General features: G+C 57.7%; 1 protein-coding gene across 2 annotated transcripts in view; it reads right to left on the reverse strand.

Moving 5' to 3' along the window:
* Positions 1-4609: 4609 nt before the first annotated feature.
* The window catches only part of FAM222A (family with sequence similarity 222 member A), a 52980-nt gene continuing 36426 nt past the window's right edge, over positions 4610-21163 (reverse strand). For both annotated transcript variants that reach the window (XM_046025825.1, XM_046025824.1), the window contains one exon: positions 4610-7172. In XM_046025825.1, coding sequence (XP_045881781.1) covers positions 5896-7152 — 1257 coding nt within the window. In that variant the 5' untranslated portion in view covers positions 7153-7172 and the 3' untranslated portion in view covers positions 4610-5895. The remainder of the gene's footprint in view (positions 7173-21163) is intronic.

Genomic DNA, 21163 nt, shown 5'->3' on the forward strand with positions numbered 1-21163 from the left:
AGATGAGGAAAGTGAGCCCCAATGAAGTAAACACAATTGCCTAAGATCACACAGCCTAGATATATGGTGGAGTCAGGATTTGCCCCCTCTGTCTTAGGAGGAGAACCCTTCTAGGGATTTGTAGGATTGTCTTTACTTGGTGTTTGGGCCTTTCTAAAGCATGTGCTCATCCATTTCTCCACTGTAACAGCCTGTAATGGGTTCCAACAGGTGAGGACAGGGGAGGTTGGATGGAGCTGGGACTGGAACCCAGGTACCCAGATTCCAGCAGAGCCTTCTCAGCATCTCCAGGTGCTCTGTGACATCAGAGAGTCCTGCTTGTTCTTACCCCCTCCCCCCTGCCCCGCCTCCTTTTGGGATGCAGCTACAGAATCCCACAGATCAGCCTTTGGCCTGTGCAGGGTGGGACGGCTGATCCTTGAGTTTGGCCACCAGGGGCCGCTGTAGTCATACCCAATGGCCTGCTCAGCAGAGGCCGGAGAGAAACTGGAACCAGCCAGCTTGGTCAGGAAGAGCCCCTCGCTGAGCTCTCCATTAGGAGCACCCTGAGGCTCTGAGTTCAGAAATTCCCTCACCTCCCAACAAGGAGAGAAGGCAGCCCAGATCTGCCCCTGGACAGTCTAGAACCTAGTTGCTCTGTGCCCTCAGGCAAGTTGCCTTCCCTCTCTGAACCTCATTTTCAAAAAATCGGGGTATCCCCACTTGTCAAAGGAGGGACTCCTTTCTCCTTGCGGGTCTCTTCTCTCCTTTGGGCTAGCACAACACGGTGAACAAAGACCAATTAGGATGTGGTGGCCCCAGAACTGAGGCCCAGTGACTCCAGATCAGAGTTGGAGTCCAGTCCTTGGTCCACCAACTGGGGAAACCGAGGGCCACACATCACCAGAGAGAAGGAGCTTACTCAGTTTTGCTAACTGCAACATAAGAGGTAGGACTCTGTATTTCCTGAAGTATTGTTCCTTGGGATGTTAATAGATACAAACAAAACTTGGGTGATCAAAAATATTAGGGAAATGCTGGGTTAAGGCTAAAAGTGTACCTTGCCTGCAGGACTTTTCAGAGCCTTTAATATGCTAATTTGATTTGTGCAGCTCTAAGGTGGGGGAAGGGGAATGCATCTGTTTCTTTAATTCTTTTAACCTGGAAACCCATTTTCCAAGGTGAAAGCAGCTGGACCAGGTGATGACAGAAGTAACATGCCTAACTTTTGGGGCATCTTCTCCCAAGGAGGCTCTGTCCCCTAGGGAACTTGACCACCTGTTGCCAATGTTCAACCCCTGGTGGTTGTAATGTGCTTGCTCTTTGCCGTGGAGAAAGAGCCAGCTCAAAGAGGGGTGGTCACTTGCCAAAGACCGCGTGCTCATGAGGGAACTGGGTCTGTCTGATCCTCAGCCCCTAGGCCCCACTGCCCTGGCACTGCCTCGGTACTCATTTGCCCTGTCATCCTGATCACACGTCACTGAGGACATCCCAGGCCTTCAGCGGCCACCACCTCCTCTGACAGATTTGGAATTGAGGTTCAGGCCACAAAAGTCTGCCCAGGGTCACATCCGGCGTCAAGGAGGGCCACTTCTCCTGCCCCCTCCCCTCCCACTACCACTCTCTTAGGGAGCTGGCCCATGGTGGTGATTTAAATAGAAATCCATGCGGCACCTGGGTGGCTCATTTGGTTAAGCATCTGCCTTCAGCTTGGGTCATGATCCCCGGGGCCTGGCATAGAGCCCCATGTTGGTCTCCCTGCTCAGCGGGAAGTCTGCTTCTCCCTCTGGCCCTCCCCCAACCCCTCCCAACCCCTCTCATACGCTCTCTCAAATGATAAAATCTTAAAAAAAAAAAAAAAAATAGAAAGAAAAAAGAAATCCTTTGACCATAGGTTCCCCCTGGCTGGGCCATACCTGGGGGCAGGTGGGGTCCACGAGGGCCCTTGATGGCCTTGTGGATTGCGCAGGCGCGGTGAGGCGGTGCAGTGGGAAGCGTGCAAGTGAAACACACGCGGCGGGCAGAGTCCCGCCCCTCCGGACGCCCCTGTGTATGTTCCAAGCTGAAATCTCTGGCTGTTGCCAGGCAAGGTCAGGGGTTGACCTTGTCTGCTTCCCCTGTCCAGGAGTGGGGAGGTGCACGGAAGGCCGGCCTATACGAGTCAGGAACGCACAGAGCTGGAAAGTGAGGGTTCCTTGTGGTGGCTCCGCTCATATACTCAACACCCGTTCTCCCGTTCTGCTCATATACTTGCTCAAGCTTTCATGCCCCTCTGGGGCTGCTCTGATGTCGGTGTGAGATGCGGTGATGCTCTCCTAGCAGTTGTTAATGACAATAGGCGTCACATAGTGAGGGTTATGTGCCAGCCATATGTGGTGACCACCTCAGACACTAAGGGGTGTGAGCGCAAGACCGCTAAAGGGAGAGAAGGAGCCCAGTGTCCCCCCGGAAGGCCTAGAGGAAGGCTTGCAGCTCTGTCTGAGGTGGGGGGCAGACAGAGGGCAGATTCCCCGGCTCTGAGCCTTCACCCAGCACGAAGTCCTGCCCCCGGGGAACGCAGGACCCAAGGCTGGACTATTGCGCTGGAGCTGGAGTTCTATGTTCTCTGCAAAGTGCAGCCCACTCTGAGGGCAGGCTTGGAGTCAGACAGGCCCGGGTTCTGTCCCAGCAGCCTCTCCGTTCTCTACCTACCCTCAGCTGAACTTGGGCAAAGTGATTGGCCTTCCCGGGGCCTCACTGGCCCCACCTCTGCCATGGAGACGTGCACCTGTGTTGTGTTGCATGATCTATAGGAGACTAGATACCATTTAGCACCAAGTCTGGGGACCCGTGGGCTGGCAGTTACCGTGGGCATTGTCCCATTGTTGGTGATGTCATCATCACCCGCCCTGCCCCTCCAATGTGGCAGGTAGTCCAAGGTGATTATGTGAATGGAGTGCAGGGGTGCTGCACGCCGGAGGGCCCATTGAGATAAGCCAGCTCTGCTTCCGGGAAGGAGACGGGCCAAGCCACCTGGGAGCCGGTGGTGCTAGGACAGGGCTAGAACCCCAGCCAGACTGTCTGTGCCATGCACTCCCACTGCCCTGCGTGTAGACCCACAGACCCTGCCCATGGAGGGCGAGGTTTTCCCAGATCGGAGGCAGGTCCGTCCTCAGCCCACGTCTCCAGATGGGGGACCTGGCCCAGAGGGTGGCTCCAGTCTTGTCTCCTCCTCTCCCGATGCCCCAGTGTGGGTGGGCCCCTGGGAACAGCCAAGCCACGGGCCACCATCCAGCCCTGAACCTGCCTCTAGACTCCGAGTTCTTGCCCTGTACTTTTGTGCCCTTGAATTCCCTGTCTGGGTTATGGTCACTCCAAGTAGCAAAGCCAGGATTCCAACCTGCTTCTAGTTCAGGCCAGAGGCTGGGCCTCCTGGGCTGCCTGCCTCCTGGGCTCCCCCGGGGTACTGTGAGGCCACAGGTGGGCTTGGGCTCCATGTGAGGGGAGAGGCTGCTGGAGTGTCTGGGGTGTCTAGAGGTGGCCTGAGCCAGGGGACCTGATGCCGGAAACTGGCTTATTCTTACCGTCCTTTCAGCCGTTCTCAGGTTCTGTGTTCTCATCTGTAAAATGGGGATGACTTGGTCATACACCTGACGGCACTGGTGTGAGGCTGTTTTGGGAGGCCTGTGAAGTGCTCGGTCAGCTGCTGCTTACATACCACTTACAGTCACTCCTAGAGGCTGGTCACCCAGCACGACCCCTGGACTGCTCCCCCAGGGCGTGCAGGGTGCTACGCTTAGTTCACTGACCCAGTTCCGAAGGGCTTGGGTCCCGTCCTGGTACCCAGAGGGCTGTGTGCATAGGAGGGGAGGCCTGCATCAAACTGGGGGCTCTCCAGGTCCCCCCCCAGGCCAGATGGCAGGCTCCCCCCTGCCTGGGCAATTAAGGCAGAGACAGGATGTAAAGAAGAGTCCAAACCATGGGATTCAAAGCCCCATTTTTCAGACTTGCTGTGTGACCTTAGGCAGGTCACTTCACATCTCTGAGCCTCGGTTTCTTCCTCTCAAACACCTACTACCTTGCAAGGATGTGGTGAGGCTCCAGGGAGATAGAGTGTGTGTGAAAAGGCCCAGCACAAATGGATTGCGGATCAACATAAACTACCTTGGGTGGTCTCCGGCAGATCCCCCACCCCCAACCCAGCACACGGGCCCGGGTGGGTGTGTGCTGGGGCTGCCCAGCCTCTTTGGCCTGCCCACAGCTGCACTACCCCCCAAAGAAGCTTGAAGAGTGTTGGGGACAGAGGAGAAGCTGGGAAGGAATGTAGTGCGACATGGGGGACACCATCCCCAGACCACTCAGGGAATGAGCCACCGGGCCCGGGCTTGGTCCTGCCTCAGCCACGCTACAGACTGATCGCTGGCCATGGCCCAGTGGCCTTTAGCCTGGGTGCTAGCTCGTGAACAGTGTACATGACAGCGTCCCCCCTCTCAAGAGCTGGAAAAGTAAATGATCCACGGAATGCCTGGTGCGGTGGGGGCTCTGTGCTGGGTCGGCTGGGGAGGAGATGACCCCGTTCTACTCCTAAGGGAGGGAAGGCAGAAAGAACAAAACAGGAGCTACAGAACAATTCCACAGCTGAGACACCATCTGTGTTTTCCTTCTTTTTTCTTTCTCTTCGTTTTTAAAACAATATAGTGCAGACTGCACTTCTCACAGTAGAATATAATGGTCAATTTTAGTATAAAAAAAAAACATTCTCAGAGATTTGTAAATGCACTTAGTGCTTGAACAGGCCTTGGAGAGATACAGTACCGCTTCCGGAGTGCCAGAGGGGCCAGGGCTCAGGGAATTCGGGCCTTGGGGGTGTAACCGGGTTTGGGGGGGGTGGGTAGGGATGGATCCCTGCCTGCCTCCCTCCCCCAACCCTTGATGGTGCCCAGCAGGCTTTGGAGGGCAGCTTGCTGGGAGGTGGACTGGGTCTCCCAACTAAAACCAGTAGGTCGCCTCCTCGCTGGCTCCTAGGAAAACCCCAGAAGACGGCAGGGTAGGTTCCTTCTGACTGGTGTCTAAGATGACAGGCCCACTGTTAGCCCCTGTGGTGCCTTTGTGCGAATAGGGAAAATGGCGCCCCTTCCTCAAGATTCGGGAAATTGCCATAATAAACATACAAGTCTAGGATGCAAATGGTGTCTCCTTGGACGAGGTGCCCTTGTGCAGTGCACAGCCTGTACAGCTGTGCCCAGCAGCCCTGTAAGATGTGGAGAGAAGGGGGAAGGTGGTAGTACAGGGTTTGGAGAGAGTGGGAATGGGGTACAATTCTGTGTTGGGAAGGAATGGTAGGAGGAGAAGGAGAACCCAGAGGAGGAGGAGCAGGGGGGAATTGGAGCCTCTATTAGAGTGGTCTTCACCTGGATTAGCCAGTGGGGGACACTGTAGGCCCTGTGACTTTCTATACCCCTTCTCTGCTCTGTTTCCAGGAGACTGGGGAGCTCATGGTGGGAGATGTCTGACGCCCTGGGGGGCTGCTCTGACCCCATCCTGACTCTAGACTGTCACATTTCCTCCTGTATCCCACCCTGCCTGAGCTCCTCTCCTGGGAAAGCCAGAAAGAACCATTCCTGTCTTAAAGTGGTTTCTCTCTCCCTGCCTATGCCGGCTTGGATGGAGGCAGTGGTGGACGTCAGCAGCTGCCCTGGGCCCTCCCGGTGTCCTACAGCAGCCGATGGCAGGGAGGGGCCTTGGGGATCCTGGCCACCCTGCTCCTCCCCATCAGGCGGCTGCGTGGCAGCAGCCTGCCTGGCTTCCCTGCGGGTATCCACGGGCACTCGAGCCCAGGGTGAGGCCGGGCACCCCTGTGTACCGCCCACCCTGTTCCGCGGCCTGCCTCCCCGCTCGGCGCCCTGTCCGTCTGTCCGTGTGGCTGCTGGGCGGGCCTTATCTGTAGACGGGCAGGCGGATGTGGGCGTGCTGGTGGTCGAGCAGCCGCGGCACGGCCACGGTCTCGTAGCCCTTGCCCAGCATCTGCTCCTTGATGCAGGGCGGCCGGATGTCATTGATGAGATACTCCAGCGACTGCAGGCTGCTGCTCAGCACCGCTGTGTTGCACACGCTCTTGCTGGGCAGGCCTGAGAGTGCCTCCGCGGGGGGCCCTGCCAGCTCCCGGGCCGCCCCCGGCACCAGCTCGTTGACCGCCACAGCCGCCGCCGGGTTGTAGCAGTCGCTGGTGGGGGTCACCAGCACGCTGTTCCAGGGAGCGGCGAAGTACTGGCCCACGGTGAAGCCAGTGGGCAGCCCCAGGCCGCAGGTGAGGGGCGACCCGCCGGCCCTCTCGTAAACCCGCCCCCCGCAGGCCTCCGGGGACTTGCTGGCCACTGTGCCACCGCTGTAGGCCCGCAGTGGCTGGGGCGGCGGTGGGGGCGGCTTCTGCGGCCACAGCAGGTAATCCAGGCCCCCATCTGCGTACCCTGCAGGCTTGGTGGCCCCAGCCAACGTCAAGGCTGCTGCGCTTCCCTGGCCCAGCTCAGCGCCCTTCCGGCAGTCGGGCAGGCCAGCAGCAGCCGCATAGGCCATGCCGGGGAAGCTGGGCACGGGGCCATGCTTGGCCGGGCTGGGGTGGGGACCGGCCACGGCCTGGCAGGCGGCGGGCGCAGCACCTGGGGCCTGGCACTGCTGGTTGAGCTGGTACAGGAGACTGTGGATGGAGGGCAGGTTGGAAGGCGGCAAGGGCAGGCCACGGCCAGGCAGGGGGATGACGGAGGCGGCAGTGGCAGCAGCCGCAGGCAAGCCGGGCGGCGGGGCAGGTGCTTCGGGGGGCTTGGGGTAGGCCAGGGGCCCCAGAGTGCTGGGTGCCGGGTAGGGCGCGATGCCCACATGCACGGCGGCCGGCGACAGCTTCGTCCGCTTGCCCTCGGCGCTCTTGAGCACGCTCTTGGCGGGCCCGGCGGGCGCAGTGGCGCCGGAGGACACGGCGGCCTTGACGATGGCCAGCAGGCCCTGGTAGCCGGCAGCGTGCTGCGGGTAGGGGCTGTAGCGCTGGCCGCTGGTGTCATAGCCGTTGACGGTGCGGCCGAGGTGCTTGTGCTGGGGCACCCGGATGTTGGTGGGGAAGATCTTGATGGACAGTGGGCTGTTGGCCACCTTCTCCGCATAGGCGTCCAGCTCGGCCGGGCTTGGGTAGCGGGACGAATGCATGGAGCTGGCCGCCGTCTCACCTGCGGGGACAAGCGGGAGACGAAAGCACATGTGAGAGCCGCCTCTGTGACCCAGGAGCCCACGGCCCGCCACCCGCAGTGGGGCTTACTCTGCCCCTTCCTCCATCACTTCCCCATCCGTACCATCCCCTCGCTCCTCCAGCTTGTTGCGTCTACGCTCCAGAGAGGCACATCTAGCGTCAAGTACAGGAAGGAAAGCGCACGTCGTCAGCTGAACTCGCGCAGACTGAATGTACTCCTACAACACCCCTGCGGCCGAGCGACGGGACGCGGCCGGTCCCCCAAGGCCCCTGGCGCCCCTGCCCAAGCGCACAGCTGTCCTGACTTCCGGCGCAGTGTCAGGCGGGATGGAATCCTGCTCTGCGTCCCCACCCGTACAGGCCTCTGCCACTTAGGGTGGCTTGTGGGATATGCGTTCTCACTGGCGTGGTCCATGCATTCTCACTGCCCTGTGGCCCTCGTGTGGGACGCAACCATCACAATGTGCTCATCCGTGCTCCTGTTGATGGCACCAGGGGCGACACACTTAGCACCGTATGTCCTCACGCACACATTATGCTGTGACTTCTGTTGGGACTGTGCCCAGCGGGGGGATTCAGGGCAGGTGACTCTGTAGCTCTAGGAGAAGATACCCGCAGTCTGCTCAGGAGACTGTCCCAGGCTCTGTGCCCCCGCAGAGCACAGATGGTCCGGGGGCTCTGCAGCCTCAGTGATTCTCGGTGTGACCTGTCTTAACACCACACCTCCGGGAGGCTCTTCCTCCTGTTGCTTCATTATCCTCTCTGTGTTTCCCTTGCCTCATCTGTGAAATGGGGTGATGATGACCTGCCACCCTCTGTGGGACGGTTAAGCAAGCTGCTCCAGGAGCGGAGCACAAGGCCTAGAACGGGGGGACATGGTGCAGGCAGCAGCTGCTGCGTCAGCTTCCAGCCTTTGCTCCACCAGCAGGCAGGTGAGGGGGGAGTTTACCCACCCCGGCTGCCCAACCCCTCCCTGTCACCCGCAAGGCCAGTGGGGTAACCCCTGCCTTTTCTACATGCGGTCGGCATGGGGCTGAAGGGTGCACTTTGTGTTACAGGCTGACTGTCCTAGTCTTGGTGGTTCAACTGGTGCCTTCTATGGGGTGGGTGGGTTGCTGGTGGGCAGACCCCCTCTCATCCAAAGCCCCTCCTGGGGCCTGAGAGAGTCCTCAGCATGGCCCAGGACCCTCTGTGGGTGGGGAAGGGAGCGGGGGCCTCCCAAGAAATAGTTGGGAAGACCCTGGGCTTTAGAACTGGCACGCTAGGTAGAATCCTGTCTGGTTGTGGGGCTCTGTGGCTCTGGGCAAAGGGTCTGTCTGGCTGAGCCTCAGTTTCCCCTCCTGTGGAATAGGCATCAGGTACAGTTATGCCAGTCCTACAGGGCGGCTTGGGGGAAGGACCGTGCCAAGGGGCTGAGCAGAGGGTGTGAGGCTCACAGTCGGTGCTGGGAAGGGGGCGACCCTTCTGGGCCCTTGGGCGAGCAGACCCCTCAAGGTCTCCACAGCACACTGTCTTCCTCCTACCCCAGGAGCACCCCTGGTACCACCTGGGGACTTGAGAACGAGGCTTTCCCACACTGTGGCTCTGTTTCCTCATCTGTAAAATGGGCATAATGCTGCTGGGGGCACTGCCTCCCAGGGTGGCTGCGAGTTCCAATGCGCTGCGCATGCTGCGCTGCATCAGCAGAAGCGGGTGCCCTCTAGGTGGAAGTGGTAAGACCCTCGCCTGTGCCTGGGACAAGGGCCTTCCTGGGGAAGAAGGGGCAGCGGCTCAGCCTGTCCTTTCTGACCATAGGTGGGCCTGGCGTGGTGGCTGGGTGGGGTGCTAACCCCATCACCTGCCCTCCTCCCCCTCGGCTGGAAGGCCTCACCCCACATCCCATCCTTCCAGAGCCTCAGCCCTGGTCCCCGTGTTGGGCTCACAGCCAATCTCAGCAAGGTATGTGCTGCGATGGGAAGGCACAGGCATTTTGGGGTGCAGCAGGGGCTCACTCAGCCCAACTTCGGAAAGCGAGATGGCTTTCTAGAAGAAAGAGCATCCCAGTTAAGGCAAGGTTGAAAGGGGTGAGGCGAGAGCAGAGAAACACATTTCAGGCAGAAGACGGCACAGGCAAAGGTCCAGAGGAGAGGAAGCCTGTCCCGAGTGGGAACTATAATTCAGAATGAGAGCAGAAGCCCAGGGCAGACAGTTGGGAGACAGAGGCAGCCTGGGAGGGCGTGGGGTAGCGCAGTGGCTTCCCCCACCCCACCCTGAGGGCACATTAGCCAGTCTGGGGATGTACCTGGTCCTCACACTTGGGTTGCGGGAACCTCCACCCCAGCTACGGGGGTCCAGTGGGTAGTGGCCCGGGATGCCACAGGACAGCCTACAGTGCACGGGACCACCTCTGTGCGCAGTGTTGGAGAAACCCTGCCCCAAGCCATCGGCAGCCCGGTGAGGTTTGACACAGGGGAGGAGGCCCAGGCATGCATGTTAGAGAAGTCATTCCCCTCTGCCCTGAGGTGCAGGAATGCGGTCTGATGCGGACAGGGCAGCAGGGAGGGAAGAGGCAGGCAGCCCTCAGTGTCCCAAGGAGCCTGGGCCAGCGCCCCTCCATCCCTTGGTCCTAATCTGGGCGGGCAGGTGGAGCTGACCCCTGGCAGGCCACAGGCCTCCATCCTTGACCCTGCCTGGGGCAGCCCCCTCCTAAGTGGCCTAAAATAAACTCGGTGTGGAGAATGGAAATGTCACTTTGGCCAACGGGGGAATCTTTCTCCGAGATTGGATTTAAACTACATTATACAAGCAATTTCATGGGCACTTAGCGCCGCTCGGAGAGTCCCGCAAAAAAGGGACCAGCTCTTCATTTACCAGCCATAAATCAGCAGTTGCTATAATGAGCACAAAAATGTCACTTTTATGCAATTTTACAGATGAACAAAACTGGTGAAATTAACTGTGGTAACCTACCAGAGTCAGCAAAAGCGGCTGCCGGGGAAAAAAATTATATCTGTATGTATTTTTGTTCCTCTTCAACCCCCTTCCCAAGCAGGTTTCTGCCATTGTGGTGTGAAAACTCATTTGTCCTCACCATTATACTTTCATTTGGAGTTTATCTTGAGTATCCAATGAGCCACCAACTGTGAAAATGATTAAATCTACAAAATCTATCTAATGGATGGAATAAATTAGGTGTTTAAAACCTTTAAGAAGAAGAAGAAGAAGAAGAAGAGGGGGTTTGTCAAAAGGGTTCAGCCGGTTATTGGTTCCCATTCATTGAGAGGAGGGGCCCGTCTGGGCCCCGCCGGTCAGCAGGGCTCCCCCAGCGCAGGTTGGGGCCTCCTGTATTTGCGGGAGCCGACGGGGGTAGGGGGTGCTCTTTGGCTGCACTGAGTACAGGCTGGGCCCTGGGCCCACAGCTTTTCTCGACGTCTCTTGTCTGGAGCACCTGAGCACTCTGAGAGCCGGGAGGGGGAGAATGGGCAGCGACAAGGTCAGCACCATGGCACAGCCCCGTGGGGTCAGGAACTCATAGGGTTAATGTGTGGCAGGTGGGGGGACCTGCTGCTGGACCCCAGGGCCTGTCTCTGATGCTGCTCCCTCCCTGCCTTCCTTGGTGTCTCTAGCTGGACTAGGGGACCCCTCCCCCCCACCCGGAGGTCCCATTAGTGCCTGGGTGTGGTCACCACAGACACCACAGCAGATCCCGGTGGCCCTGGGCTTGTCCTTCTGTCCCCCAAGACTCAGGCTCCCTAGCTGGCCTGTCTGCCGCCGTGCCCCCCACCCCAGCATCTACAGGACACATAGTAGGTCTCCAGGAATGTCTTACTGGACGACTAGGCTGCGCCGGGATGGACCCATCCGGCCTGGGGGCCTCTGTGTGCTGCCCGTCCCAACACTTGGAAGAACGAGTCCCAGGAGGGACTAAGCTAAGGAGCCAGTCCACGGCTAGCTGCCTCTCCAAAGCCCCCTTCCAGCCCCGCGTCCATACACTTCCCGGGCCCTTGTCTATGCAGGCAGCACACAGGGCCTCGGAGAAGCAGCAGCAGCCAGAGCAAACCCACGTTCCCGCCCTCACGGAGCTGACCGTCTCGCAGGGGCGACAATCCTGAGACTCTGTCAGGCAGCCACAGGCCCCAGGAACAGGGACAAAGCAGACGTGGTAGCTTGAAAACCTGTCCCCGAATCCTTTGGCACTCCTCCCTCAAGTAGTGGAGGCCCGTCTCCCTTCCCTGGAATGTGAAGGAACTCAGCTACTCTGCACTGATTCTGCACTGAGGGGGCGGAGGGGGTGGCCGTGGGGCGGGTGGGGATGGTGGCGGGTGGGGTGCCCTGCAGCCCTCCTGGCTGGGTGGTCACAGGCAGCATGGCTTCGCACAGACACCAAGGTGGCTCTGTGCCGGTCTGTCGGGGTGTCCATCCCTAGAACCCAGCCACTGTGCTCCGGGAAGCCCCGGCCCCACGGAGGGCCACGTGTGGGTGTTTGAGTGGACCGCTGGCATCCACGCTCTGACGTGGGAGGAAGCAAGCCTTCGGAAGCTTCCAGCACCCAACCCAGGTCTCCCTCACCCTGCTCCCAGCAGCAGCACGGCGCAGACACCCCCTCCCCGCTGTGCCCCGTCCGTTCTCCCGAGCGCGCCAGATGGCTCTCGGAGGTCACTGAATCAGGGGGTGGGTAGTTACACAAGCACGGTAAGCAAAACAGTGGGCCCTGGGGGGCGCAGTGACCCTGCAGAGGGGTGCCTAGTGTGGACGCTGTGATCAGCGAAGGCGTCTCTGATAAAGTGGCCTTCGAGGGAAGGTTGCAGAGTGAGGGAGTGAGCCACATGGTTCTCTGACAGAAAAGTGGTCTTTGCAGGGGGACAGCAAGTACCAAGACCAAGGGGAATGGGCCAGGCATGCCTGGGGAAGCAGTGTCAGCAGGGGAGGATCGCAGACGGTGGATGGGGTCCCGCACTGTGAGGACCCGGGCTCCTGCTCTGCGCTGGAGGGCAGGGACCAGAGGAGGGACAGGACCTTCCTCGAGTGTTGATGGGACCCCGCCAGCTCCTGGGTGGAAAATCGGGCAGGGAGAGGGGGCCTCATGAAGAAGTCCTGGGAACAACTTGACTGTCCCCAGGAGACAGAGTGCCCAGCAGGTCCTCAGTAGAAATGTGCTTTGCTGGGCATTGAAACTTGGGTTCTAGAAGGTTCTGACGAAATGGACAAAGGTGTACCAACAGTATAGGTCTGTGGAGACAGGAGGTAAACAGAGGGACTGTACCTGCAAGCCCTCGGCCTCTCTCCTTCCCTCTCAAAGGGGGGGCCAAGCCAAGACTTAAGGACAAAAGCCCTAGAGGCTGGCATGGTCTTGCCTGGGAGGGGGGCATTTTAGTTCTCTGTGCTTTTCTGTAGTCCCCAAGGGCTGGCCCTGACCATGTGTCGTGTGAGGGTAGAGGACAGGCGCACAGCTCTCCTTTCTCCCAGGGCCCTGCCCTTGGTGCCTGCGTCACTGCAGCCTGCTTCAAAGCCACCTCCTCTATCCTTGGCCTTGAGCTGCCCAAGGCCCTCCCTGGCTCCCCGCCTGGGCCCCCGCCACTGAGGGGAGCGGAGCACTGAGGGCGGCTGGAAGCCTTTTGAGAAGGCATACTAGTGCAGGTGGCTGGGGAGGCAAAGATGGGCTGAGTCAGGCTGCTACCCCTCTCCGGGTCTCGGTTTTCTCTTGTGTAAAATGGAACACTACTGCTGGTCTTGGGAGAGTTTTTCTGAGCATCCTCGGGGTGGGGGGTGGGGGGGCTATGGTTGCTGGTAGTGATGGCTTCACTAAAATCCCCTCCACAGCCTCCAGGCCCCCAGGTGCATCTCTGTATAACCCCTCTGTTGAGCCCGTGTGTGTGTGTGTGTGAAGTCTGAGCTGCTCAGGCTGGCATCCAAGGCCCTGGCCATGGGACCCTAACCTCTCTCTGTAGCCCTCCTTTCCCAGAGGGCCCTGGACACACCTGTGGTGTCCCTGGGCTCCTTTGCACATGCCGACAGCCACCCTCGGTGGAGCGTTACCCTGGGCCAGGCACAGTGCCAGCTCCTTACAGCCGTGCCCTTTGGACATCCTCATGGCAGCCTGGGAGGTGGCCCTGGGTTTCAGAGGTGGAGGGGAGACATTCAGGGAACAGGGTGTCAAGTGTGGACTGCAGATGATCGCCCCCTCCTGCCGCACATTATTGCTGACTCCTGGAGGACAGAGGGGCTGGGGATGGGCCGGGGCCAGGGGCCAGGAGGCCCAGGCTGGGGGGCGGGGACTGGGGCGGGCTTGGAGGCTGTGCCAGGCCCAGAGGTGTGCACACCCCTGAGACTGTGTTCAGAGGCCACGTAGGCCCAACAGAAAGGATCTGTGAGCCAGGTTCTGAGCTCTGTCATCTGTCCCCTGGGACCCTGCTCTCTGTCGCCAGGCATCATGGACACCATGGCTCGGGACAGGTGTCTTCCCCCACAGGCTTCTCCTCAGTAACCAAATTCTCCCGGGTCCTTTAGAGCCAAGCTAGGATGATGCCCCCTTGTGCTCATGTCCTTGGACACCCGCCTCACCTGGTCTGTGTCCCACACCCTGGTGGGACACCCTCCATGTCCGCCTCCCCTCCTCCACCCCCCAACCGCTCCTGCAGAGCCGGGTGAATGTGGGGTTGGGTGGAACTGTCCATGTGCTGCCTGGTGCACAGAAGCCACCTGAACTCTGCCCTGGGAGGACAGAGGAAGAAATGGGGCTGGGGTGGCTGGCTTCGGCCTCCGGCCTCTGTGGGGATGGGCTCCACACACCCCTCCCCGCCCCCAGGGCACCCATGCTGTAACCGTCTGTTGTCTTCAGGGCAAAATACTGAGAGCAAGCCCGGCTCTTTCTCCCTACCCTGATCCCTGGGAAGATGTGTGGGGTCCCAGCAGGTGTCTGCAGAGTCCATTGACTCCCCCCACTCCCACCCCGTTCCAAGGCCCGTGGGAGGTGGCGGGGGCAGGAGCCAGACAGAACTGAGACTCCGTGTGCAGAAACCAGGGCCCCCACCCTGTGAGTTGGGCGCCCCCTGCCCCACGGCCCCCATTAAAGTCCTGTCAGAAAATTTAAGAGGCTGGCCGTCACTGCCATTACGTTAATGTTATGGGCCTTTTACAGGTGCCTTAAAGAGATGTGGTTATTAACGAGTATATTAAGCCAATTAAAAGCAGCCCTTTGAGTGGGATTTAATGTTGCTACAGGGAGACGGGAGAGCAGGACTCGGCAGCCCCTGGCGGCCCCCCACCAGGAGGAGGGGAGAAGCATGGGTGGCCGGGCAGGGGTTCCACAGGAGTGATGGCACGGGTGCCAGGCTTGGACCCCGGCTGCGGGCGGGCCGCGGCGCTACCACTTGCTGTGGGACCCTTGGTTTCTCATCTTTAGGGGGAGAAGGATGGACAAATCACAGCGGGCTGAAGTCCGTGGGCTACTCTGCCCTGTGAGGCCCATGGTGTCCGCTCCCGACAGACAGTGGAGGAAGGCATGGTGGTGGCTTCGGGGGTGGGGCCGTCCAGGGCTGTGTCGGGGAGATGCCGGCTCTCAGGCTCCGGGGCTCTCGGTGGGACTCCAGGCACCTCCCACGGCCATGCCAGTCCCTCTGGTACCGCCCAGCTGAAGGCAGGCTCCTGCAGGGCCACGGACACACTCCCACAGACGCTGTTCCCTTGGGGGATCTTGGGTGTGTCTGACTGTAAGGTGTCGTTCTGTAGCTTTCCCCTGGGACGGGTGGGAGGCCTCCAGGCGTGCCTGGCACACAGCAGGTACCCAGCGAATGTTATTTCTTTCTCATTTCTCTTTGCCTGTTGCCTCTTCCCTTCGGGCTCCGGAAGCCAGGGCGCGCGCGCCACCTTGCCGAGATGGGGGAGGGGTGTTCCCAGGCGCCTCAGGGCACGAGGGGTCCCTGAGCACAGGGCCTGGCCCAAGCCCGCAGGGAGGAGCAGTCCGCATCTGCACTCCCCTTTGCTGCGACACTGTGCCCTTGGAGGTGGCAGACTCCTGAATGCTCAATTAACGCGACACGAATTAGCTGGTGGCACCGGCAGAATCCCTAATGAGGCCGCGGGGGGGTGGGGGGGGGCGAGGCGGCTGGGCCGAGGCTGATGCAGCTGTCCTCTGGCCCACCCTGCGAGGGCTGGGGGAGGGATGAGGGCGGCCACCAACAACCCTGACCTGCCCCCAGCCTGCTGACCTGGGTTGTGAATCCGGGTGCCCCAGTCCCCAGCAGGGTGGCCTCAGGGAGGTGACCGCAGCCCCCTGGCCTCCGTCTGCCCTGGGGGGGGGGTGGATTCCACGAGAGAATGCATGTCCGAAATCTTGGGACATCATGGGTGCTCAGAAAAGGCTGGCTGCCTGCCTTCCAGCTCTCTCTGGACCAGACTAGGCAGTGCAGGGTGGCGGTGATCACGGCGCGCTGCGGAAGGATCCTCTCGTTCTCTAACCACGTGTGTGTACGTGCACAAAGGCTCACATGTACACACACCCAGGTGTCAGGGACACGTGTGGACTCACAGGTGCCCAGATACTGAGGGCCAGCCTGTACACAGAGACCAGGAGATGCTCACAAGCTCACACGTGTACCTACCCACGCCTTCCATGCCCTGGAGAGCCTGGGGGGCCCTGTGGGCAGGGCTGGGGGGACTTTAATCATTCCCAGCCTGACCTTCCTGCCACTGACCTGTGTCTCAGTCTCCCTTCCCTGCTCCCTGCCCGGCTCCTAAGAGCCTACTTCTTACCGTCCCCCTGTGCTCGGCTTGCTGACCGCTACCTGCACGGTGCCCTTTGGAACTGCTGCCTCATCTCCCCTCCTTGTGGCCACACACATTCCCCCCCTCACATCTCCATCCACAACCTCGTGGATCTGACTCATCTACCCTTCGCTCCCCAAGTGCCCGACCCCCTCCCATCCCCTGCCCCTCGGCACTGCTTTCTCGGCAGTCACATCCCTGGCTGTCGGCTCTGGATTTCTGTCCGTTGTAAGTGTGGCAGATGCCCTCCCTGTCTTTGGCTGTCTTGACTTTTTTAATGGTGCATTTTGCCAAGCATCAGTTTATTTTAATGTGTTCCAACTTGTTTCCTTTATTCGTGCTTTTATCCCCTCTTCCCATTTGCAAGTCCTTCCTGGTGGATGTTCCCTGTCATTTGCTTCAAAGAATGATACAGTTTTGCGTTGCATGGTACCAGATTTTTAGTCTGTGTGGACGTCCTCATTGTGTGTGGTATGAGGTAGGGCTCCAATGTCATTCATTCCACGTGGGTAAGCAGGGGTCCCAGCCCTGCATGTCTATCCCCAGGGATCTTCAGGGCCTGCTTTGTCCCAGACTGAGCTCACATGCACACTGGTCCACATCTAGATGTCCTGCTCCATGCCCTGGCTCCCTCTGTCCCACTGCCGATCCCACCACCTCAGCCTTAAGCCACAGCAGTACGACGCTGGTCCTCTACCCTTCTATTACTTTGTCAGGGGCGCATTGCCCGTTCTTGGCCTTTTGTTCCTATCAACTTAAAAGTCAGCTTTTCAAGTTACACACACGCACACACACACACTGATTTTTCCCTCTACTGAAATCTCTGTCCACATGCAGGAAGTACATCTATGTTTATTTAGGTCTTTAAAAAACATCGCCAAATATACTTTTTCTCCACAAAGTTCATTTACCTCTCCCACCAATTTATTTTAGTTTCTTAATGATACCATAACGGGGCTAAAATGGAGGTTCCTAGAAAAACTACCTGACTGACTTATGAAGAAACAGAAAATCCGAACAGACCTATCACCAATAGAGCATTGGAATTAGTCATCAGAATGCCACCCTCCCCCACCCCGAAGTCACCACCACAGCGAGATCCCATGTCACACTCGGGGGGGATGACTGGGATCAGAAAGCCGGGGTAAGTTTCAGTGAAGACGGGGAGAACTGGCCCCTCAGCCGTGGCCAGCGGCACACACGACAGCACCACTCTCTGGAAACCTTTCTGGCAGTTCCTCCAAAGAGTTCAACAGAGAACAGCCGTGTGCCCAAGCCACGCAACTCTCCTCAGGTTCACCCTCAAGACCCATGGAAACCTACGTCCCCACAAAGACTTGTGCACGAACATTCATGGCAGCATTACTCATGATTGCCCCAAAAAGTGGAGCAACCTGCACGTCCGTCCGTAGACACATGATAAGGAAAACATGCCGTAGCCACGCCGGGGAAGATTACTCAGTGATGACGAGGAATGACGTATGGGTACAAGCTACTTGGGGGCTGAACTTCGAAAACTTGGGAAGTGAAAACAGCCAAACACAAAGGGCCACACATTGTATGACTGCGTTTATCTGAAACGTCTGAGACAGGCACATGCGGAGACAGAGAGTGAGTTGAGTGGTCCAGAGGATGGTTCATGGGTGTGGGGCTTCTGATTGGGGCGATGAGGCAATGTTCTGAAACTTCATGGCGGTGACGGCAGCACAGCCCTGTGGACTCGCACTGCAGGGTATTCACCAGTGCGCTTGGGAGGCGCAGAGCGTGTGTTACCATACACGGAAAGCTGTTTCCAAAAAAAACAAACAAACAAACAAAAAACGGTGATAGTATCTTTTTTTTTAAATGTACTTTCCAGCTCTTTAGCTGGAAGAGCCTGGCCTGCTGCCTGCCATTGTAAATAAAGTTTTATTGGAACACAGCCATGCCAAGCCTGGCCTGCTGCCTGCCTTTGTAAATAAAGTTTTATTGGAACACAGCCATGCCATTCATTTCCGAGCCTCTGCGGCTGTTTCCGCGCTACCACGTGGCCAAGCGGAGTAAGTTGCCATAGAGACTGTGTGGCCTGGAGGGATGAAAATATCAGAAAAGTTACAGGAAACGTTCGCCAGCTCCTGTGTGTAGGGGAACACGATGGCATTTGGATGTTGGCCTCATAGCTACGATCTCGCTGAATTCTTCCAGGGTTTCTACGCAGCTAGTTTTACTTCTTTCTAATCCTTGTAGCTGGTTATTTTCCCTGTCTCATGGAGCCGGCCAGGACCTCTGCACCATGTGGACAGGCAGGGATTTGGATCTTTGTCTTGCTCTGATTTCACCAGCCCTCAGCTCAGCTTTCGGTGGGCTATGCTTGGATGCTCTGTAGTGAAGGAAGCTGTCTTCTTCCTTCCTAGGGTTAGAGCTGATTTTTATTTGCTAAATCATACAAAGGGAGCTGACTCTGTCTGGCTCTCTCGCAGCCCTTTATCTCTGCGCTTCTGTCCTCTCCGAGGCATGGTTCCCGTGGCGGGGGTGGCACTGGTCTTGCCTTCTGTCCCGAGGCTGCACTCAATGGCCGCTACATAACTGAATCTGCTGCCAGAGGTCTGTCTGTAATTCTATTGGAATTTTAAATTGCTTTGTTTCTTCCAGATTTCAGGAGTGTCAGTGGAAGCAGCGGCGCCTGCAGGAATGCTCGTGGGGCCGCGGGGCCCGCCGGCCGGGGTCAAGGTTGGTGGGTGAGGCGTGGGCGTGGGGGAGAAGCGCCCCTCCCTGCTCCTCCTGGGCTAGCAAGCCCTTCCTCCCATGAAGATGAGAGAGTGGGCTGGAAGCCTTTGTCCTCTTGTGAGCACGGGGAGGTGGGGAGGTGAGGTGTGTGAGTCTGCTACCAGGCCCTAGGGGTTCTCTGTTGTTTTATCCTCACACCACAGTTGAGTTAACAGGCCCTGAGATGGTCACTCACTCACTGGTCCAAGACCTCACACACATACCCCACCCAGGGCACAGCTAGGATCTGACGCCCCAGACCAGCTCTGTCTCCACGCCTTTGCCCTGGAGGCTCCCGGGCAGGTGGGCAGCATGAAGCACAGAGACGCTGTGCCACTCACCCGAGGCCTGGCAGAGCAAGGATGGCAGCTCACGTCAGTGTCCTGGGGTAGCTGCCTCAGCTCTTCCCTTCCTGGGTGTCAGGTCCTGGAATGTCACCCCCCACACTCCCATGGTGCCTCTCTGGGGCTCTCTCCTCAGCCCGTCCTTAGAGCAGTGCGCACTCCAAGTTTACGGATCAACACCACGATGAGAAAGTCAAATATTTATTATCAGGAAAGGTCCCGAGCAGCTGAGAAAAACACGCTTCTGTCCCAGGCGTGGGCAGGTCCTATCGGGGACCCAGGGACTCTGGCCAGCTGGGAGTAGCCCAAGAACTCGGTCCTGAAGTAGGGGAGGGGAAATGGACTCCCCTGCCCACTATACACACACACACACACACACACACACACACACACACACACACACACACACACATACCTTTTTTTCCTCCTTTTTTCTCTCCAGATCACTTTCTCTAGTCACCTGTTCCAGCTGCCCAGGCTCCTGGACACAGGGCCACCCCCATGCCCGTCTCCTCTATTTGCCTGACCTCAGGCCCCAGAGAGGGAAATTGCAGCCATTTCTGGTTTGCTGGCCATGTTCTGGGCATATGTGGTTGCCATGCCTTGTGCAGCCTTGTGTAGGCTGCTCTGATCCCATTTTATAAAGAATGGAGGGAGGGCATCTCAGACCGGGCCATGTCCTCCCTTGACCAGGCTTTTGACATTGTTGTCACGGGTGGGCAGAGCTGGATGGCTCCTTAGGTCCACCTGACTTGACCCCTTGCTTCACAAAAGGGAAAACACTGGCCCTAAGAAGCTCACCAGCTTGGCCAAGGACAGTACCCATGGCCCAATTGAGACCTTTCTCCTGTGGTAAGAAATGCAGCCAAGCCTATGGTCCAGTCACAAAGCTCAGGGAGAGCCCTTCCCATCTCAGCTCTGCCCGAAGGCCACAGGCACAACTGCCCCACAGTTATGCCCAGGAGGAAAGGGCAGGAGCCTCACTCTGCCAATTGTCTAGGCCCTGACCGGCAGCAGGGCACCCAATTCAATTTGCTTATCTCTCTTCCTGCCTCCCTCTTTCTTGTGCTCTTCAATTACAGGCAGAGTCACTGTCTTTTCCAATCAGTGCAAAGATGTCAAAGGGTCTGAGCGAGCTGGAGAAGCAGGATGTCCTTGGTGGGCCCCCCACACTATTTCATTCAAGCCTTGGAGCAGGAAGGAAGGATGAGTCCAGGCCATCACGGCCAGCCCGGGTCGTCCGCCCAGCCCCTGCCTCCAGCCAGATGCACAAGAGCAATCAAAGGTTAAAACACGCAGATCCTCCTAGCCAGTAAGTCCACCTGAGGAAGACCTTTTTTTTTTTTTTTTAAATAAATACACATACATGTACAAAGATCCATTACAGCCCTGTTCTGAATAGCAAGACACTAGAAACCACCTAAATGCCCATTAGCAGAGGGATGGTTTAAAATGTGATTCTTTACCCAAGTGATGGAATACAATGCAGCTGTTAAAAGGAATGCGGGTGAATAACTGCCAGGACATATGAGTCACGAAAAAAGGCAAGGAATTGAGAAGGGAGGGGGATATGAATGTTTATACGAAAGGTATTTATTGTTCCTCCTGAATGTGTATTCTTCAGGAGGGTATTTAAGAAACTGCCAACATTGGTTTCCTCTGAGAAGGTAAGTTATTTTTCATTTTAAATTCTTCTGCTTTCTGAATTGGGCACCATGGACAATCTATTCAGTGAAGTACTTAATTTAATAAAAGAGAATATGTTCTCTCTGAAGGTCATATAAAGGAATGAAGGGGACTGTGCATGAAAAACATATTCCTTGAAACCAAAGCCCCCCCCCCCCCACCAAATTATCTGTCCTTGTTCTGTTTTTGATAAGGCAGACAAATATTTCTCTATACCCCTCTCTCTGGAAGAACACCAGCAGAAGAGTGAGCCTCAATTTTGTGAAATGTTGATATAATACCTTCTCTTCCTACAAAATACCCCCAAAGCAACATGGAACAAAAACACAAGTTCCATTTTTTTGGCAAAACTAGGAGACAGCTAAACCCCTAAACAACAACAGAGAGGCTGCCCGAAAGCAACAGCAATCCAGTGCGGGGGTTGAGGGAGGAAGCAGAAAGAGTGTCATTTCAT

The sequence above is a fragment of the Meles meles genome, chromosome 12 (assembly GCF_922984935.1).
Source record: "Meles meles chromosome 12, mMelMel3.1 paternal haplotype, whole genome shotgun sequence".
In the NCBI taxonomy this organism is placed as follows: Eukaryota; Metazoa; Chordata; class Mammalia; order Carnivora; family Mustelidae; genus Meles; species Meles meles.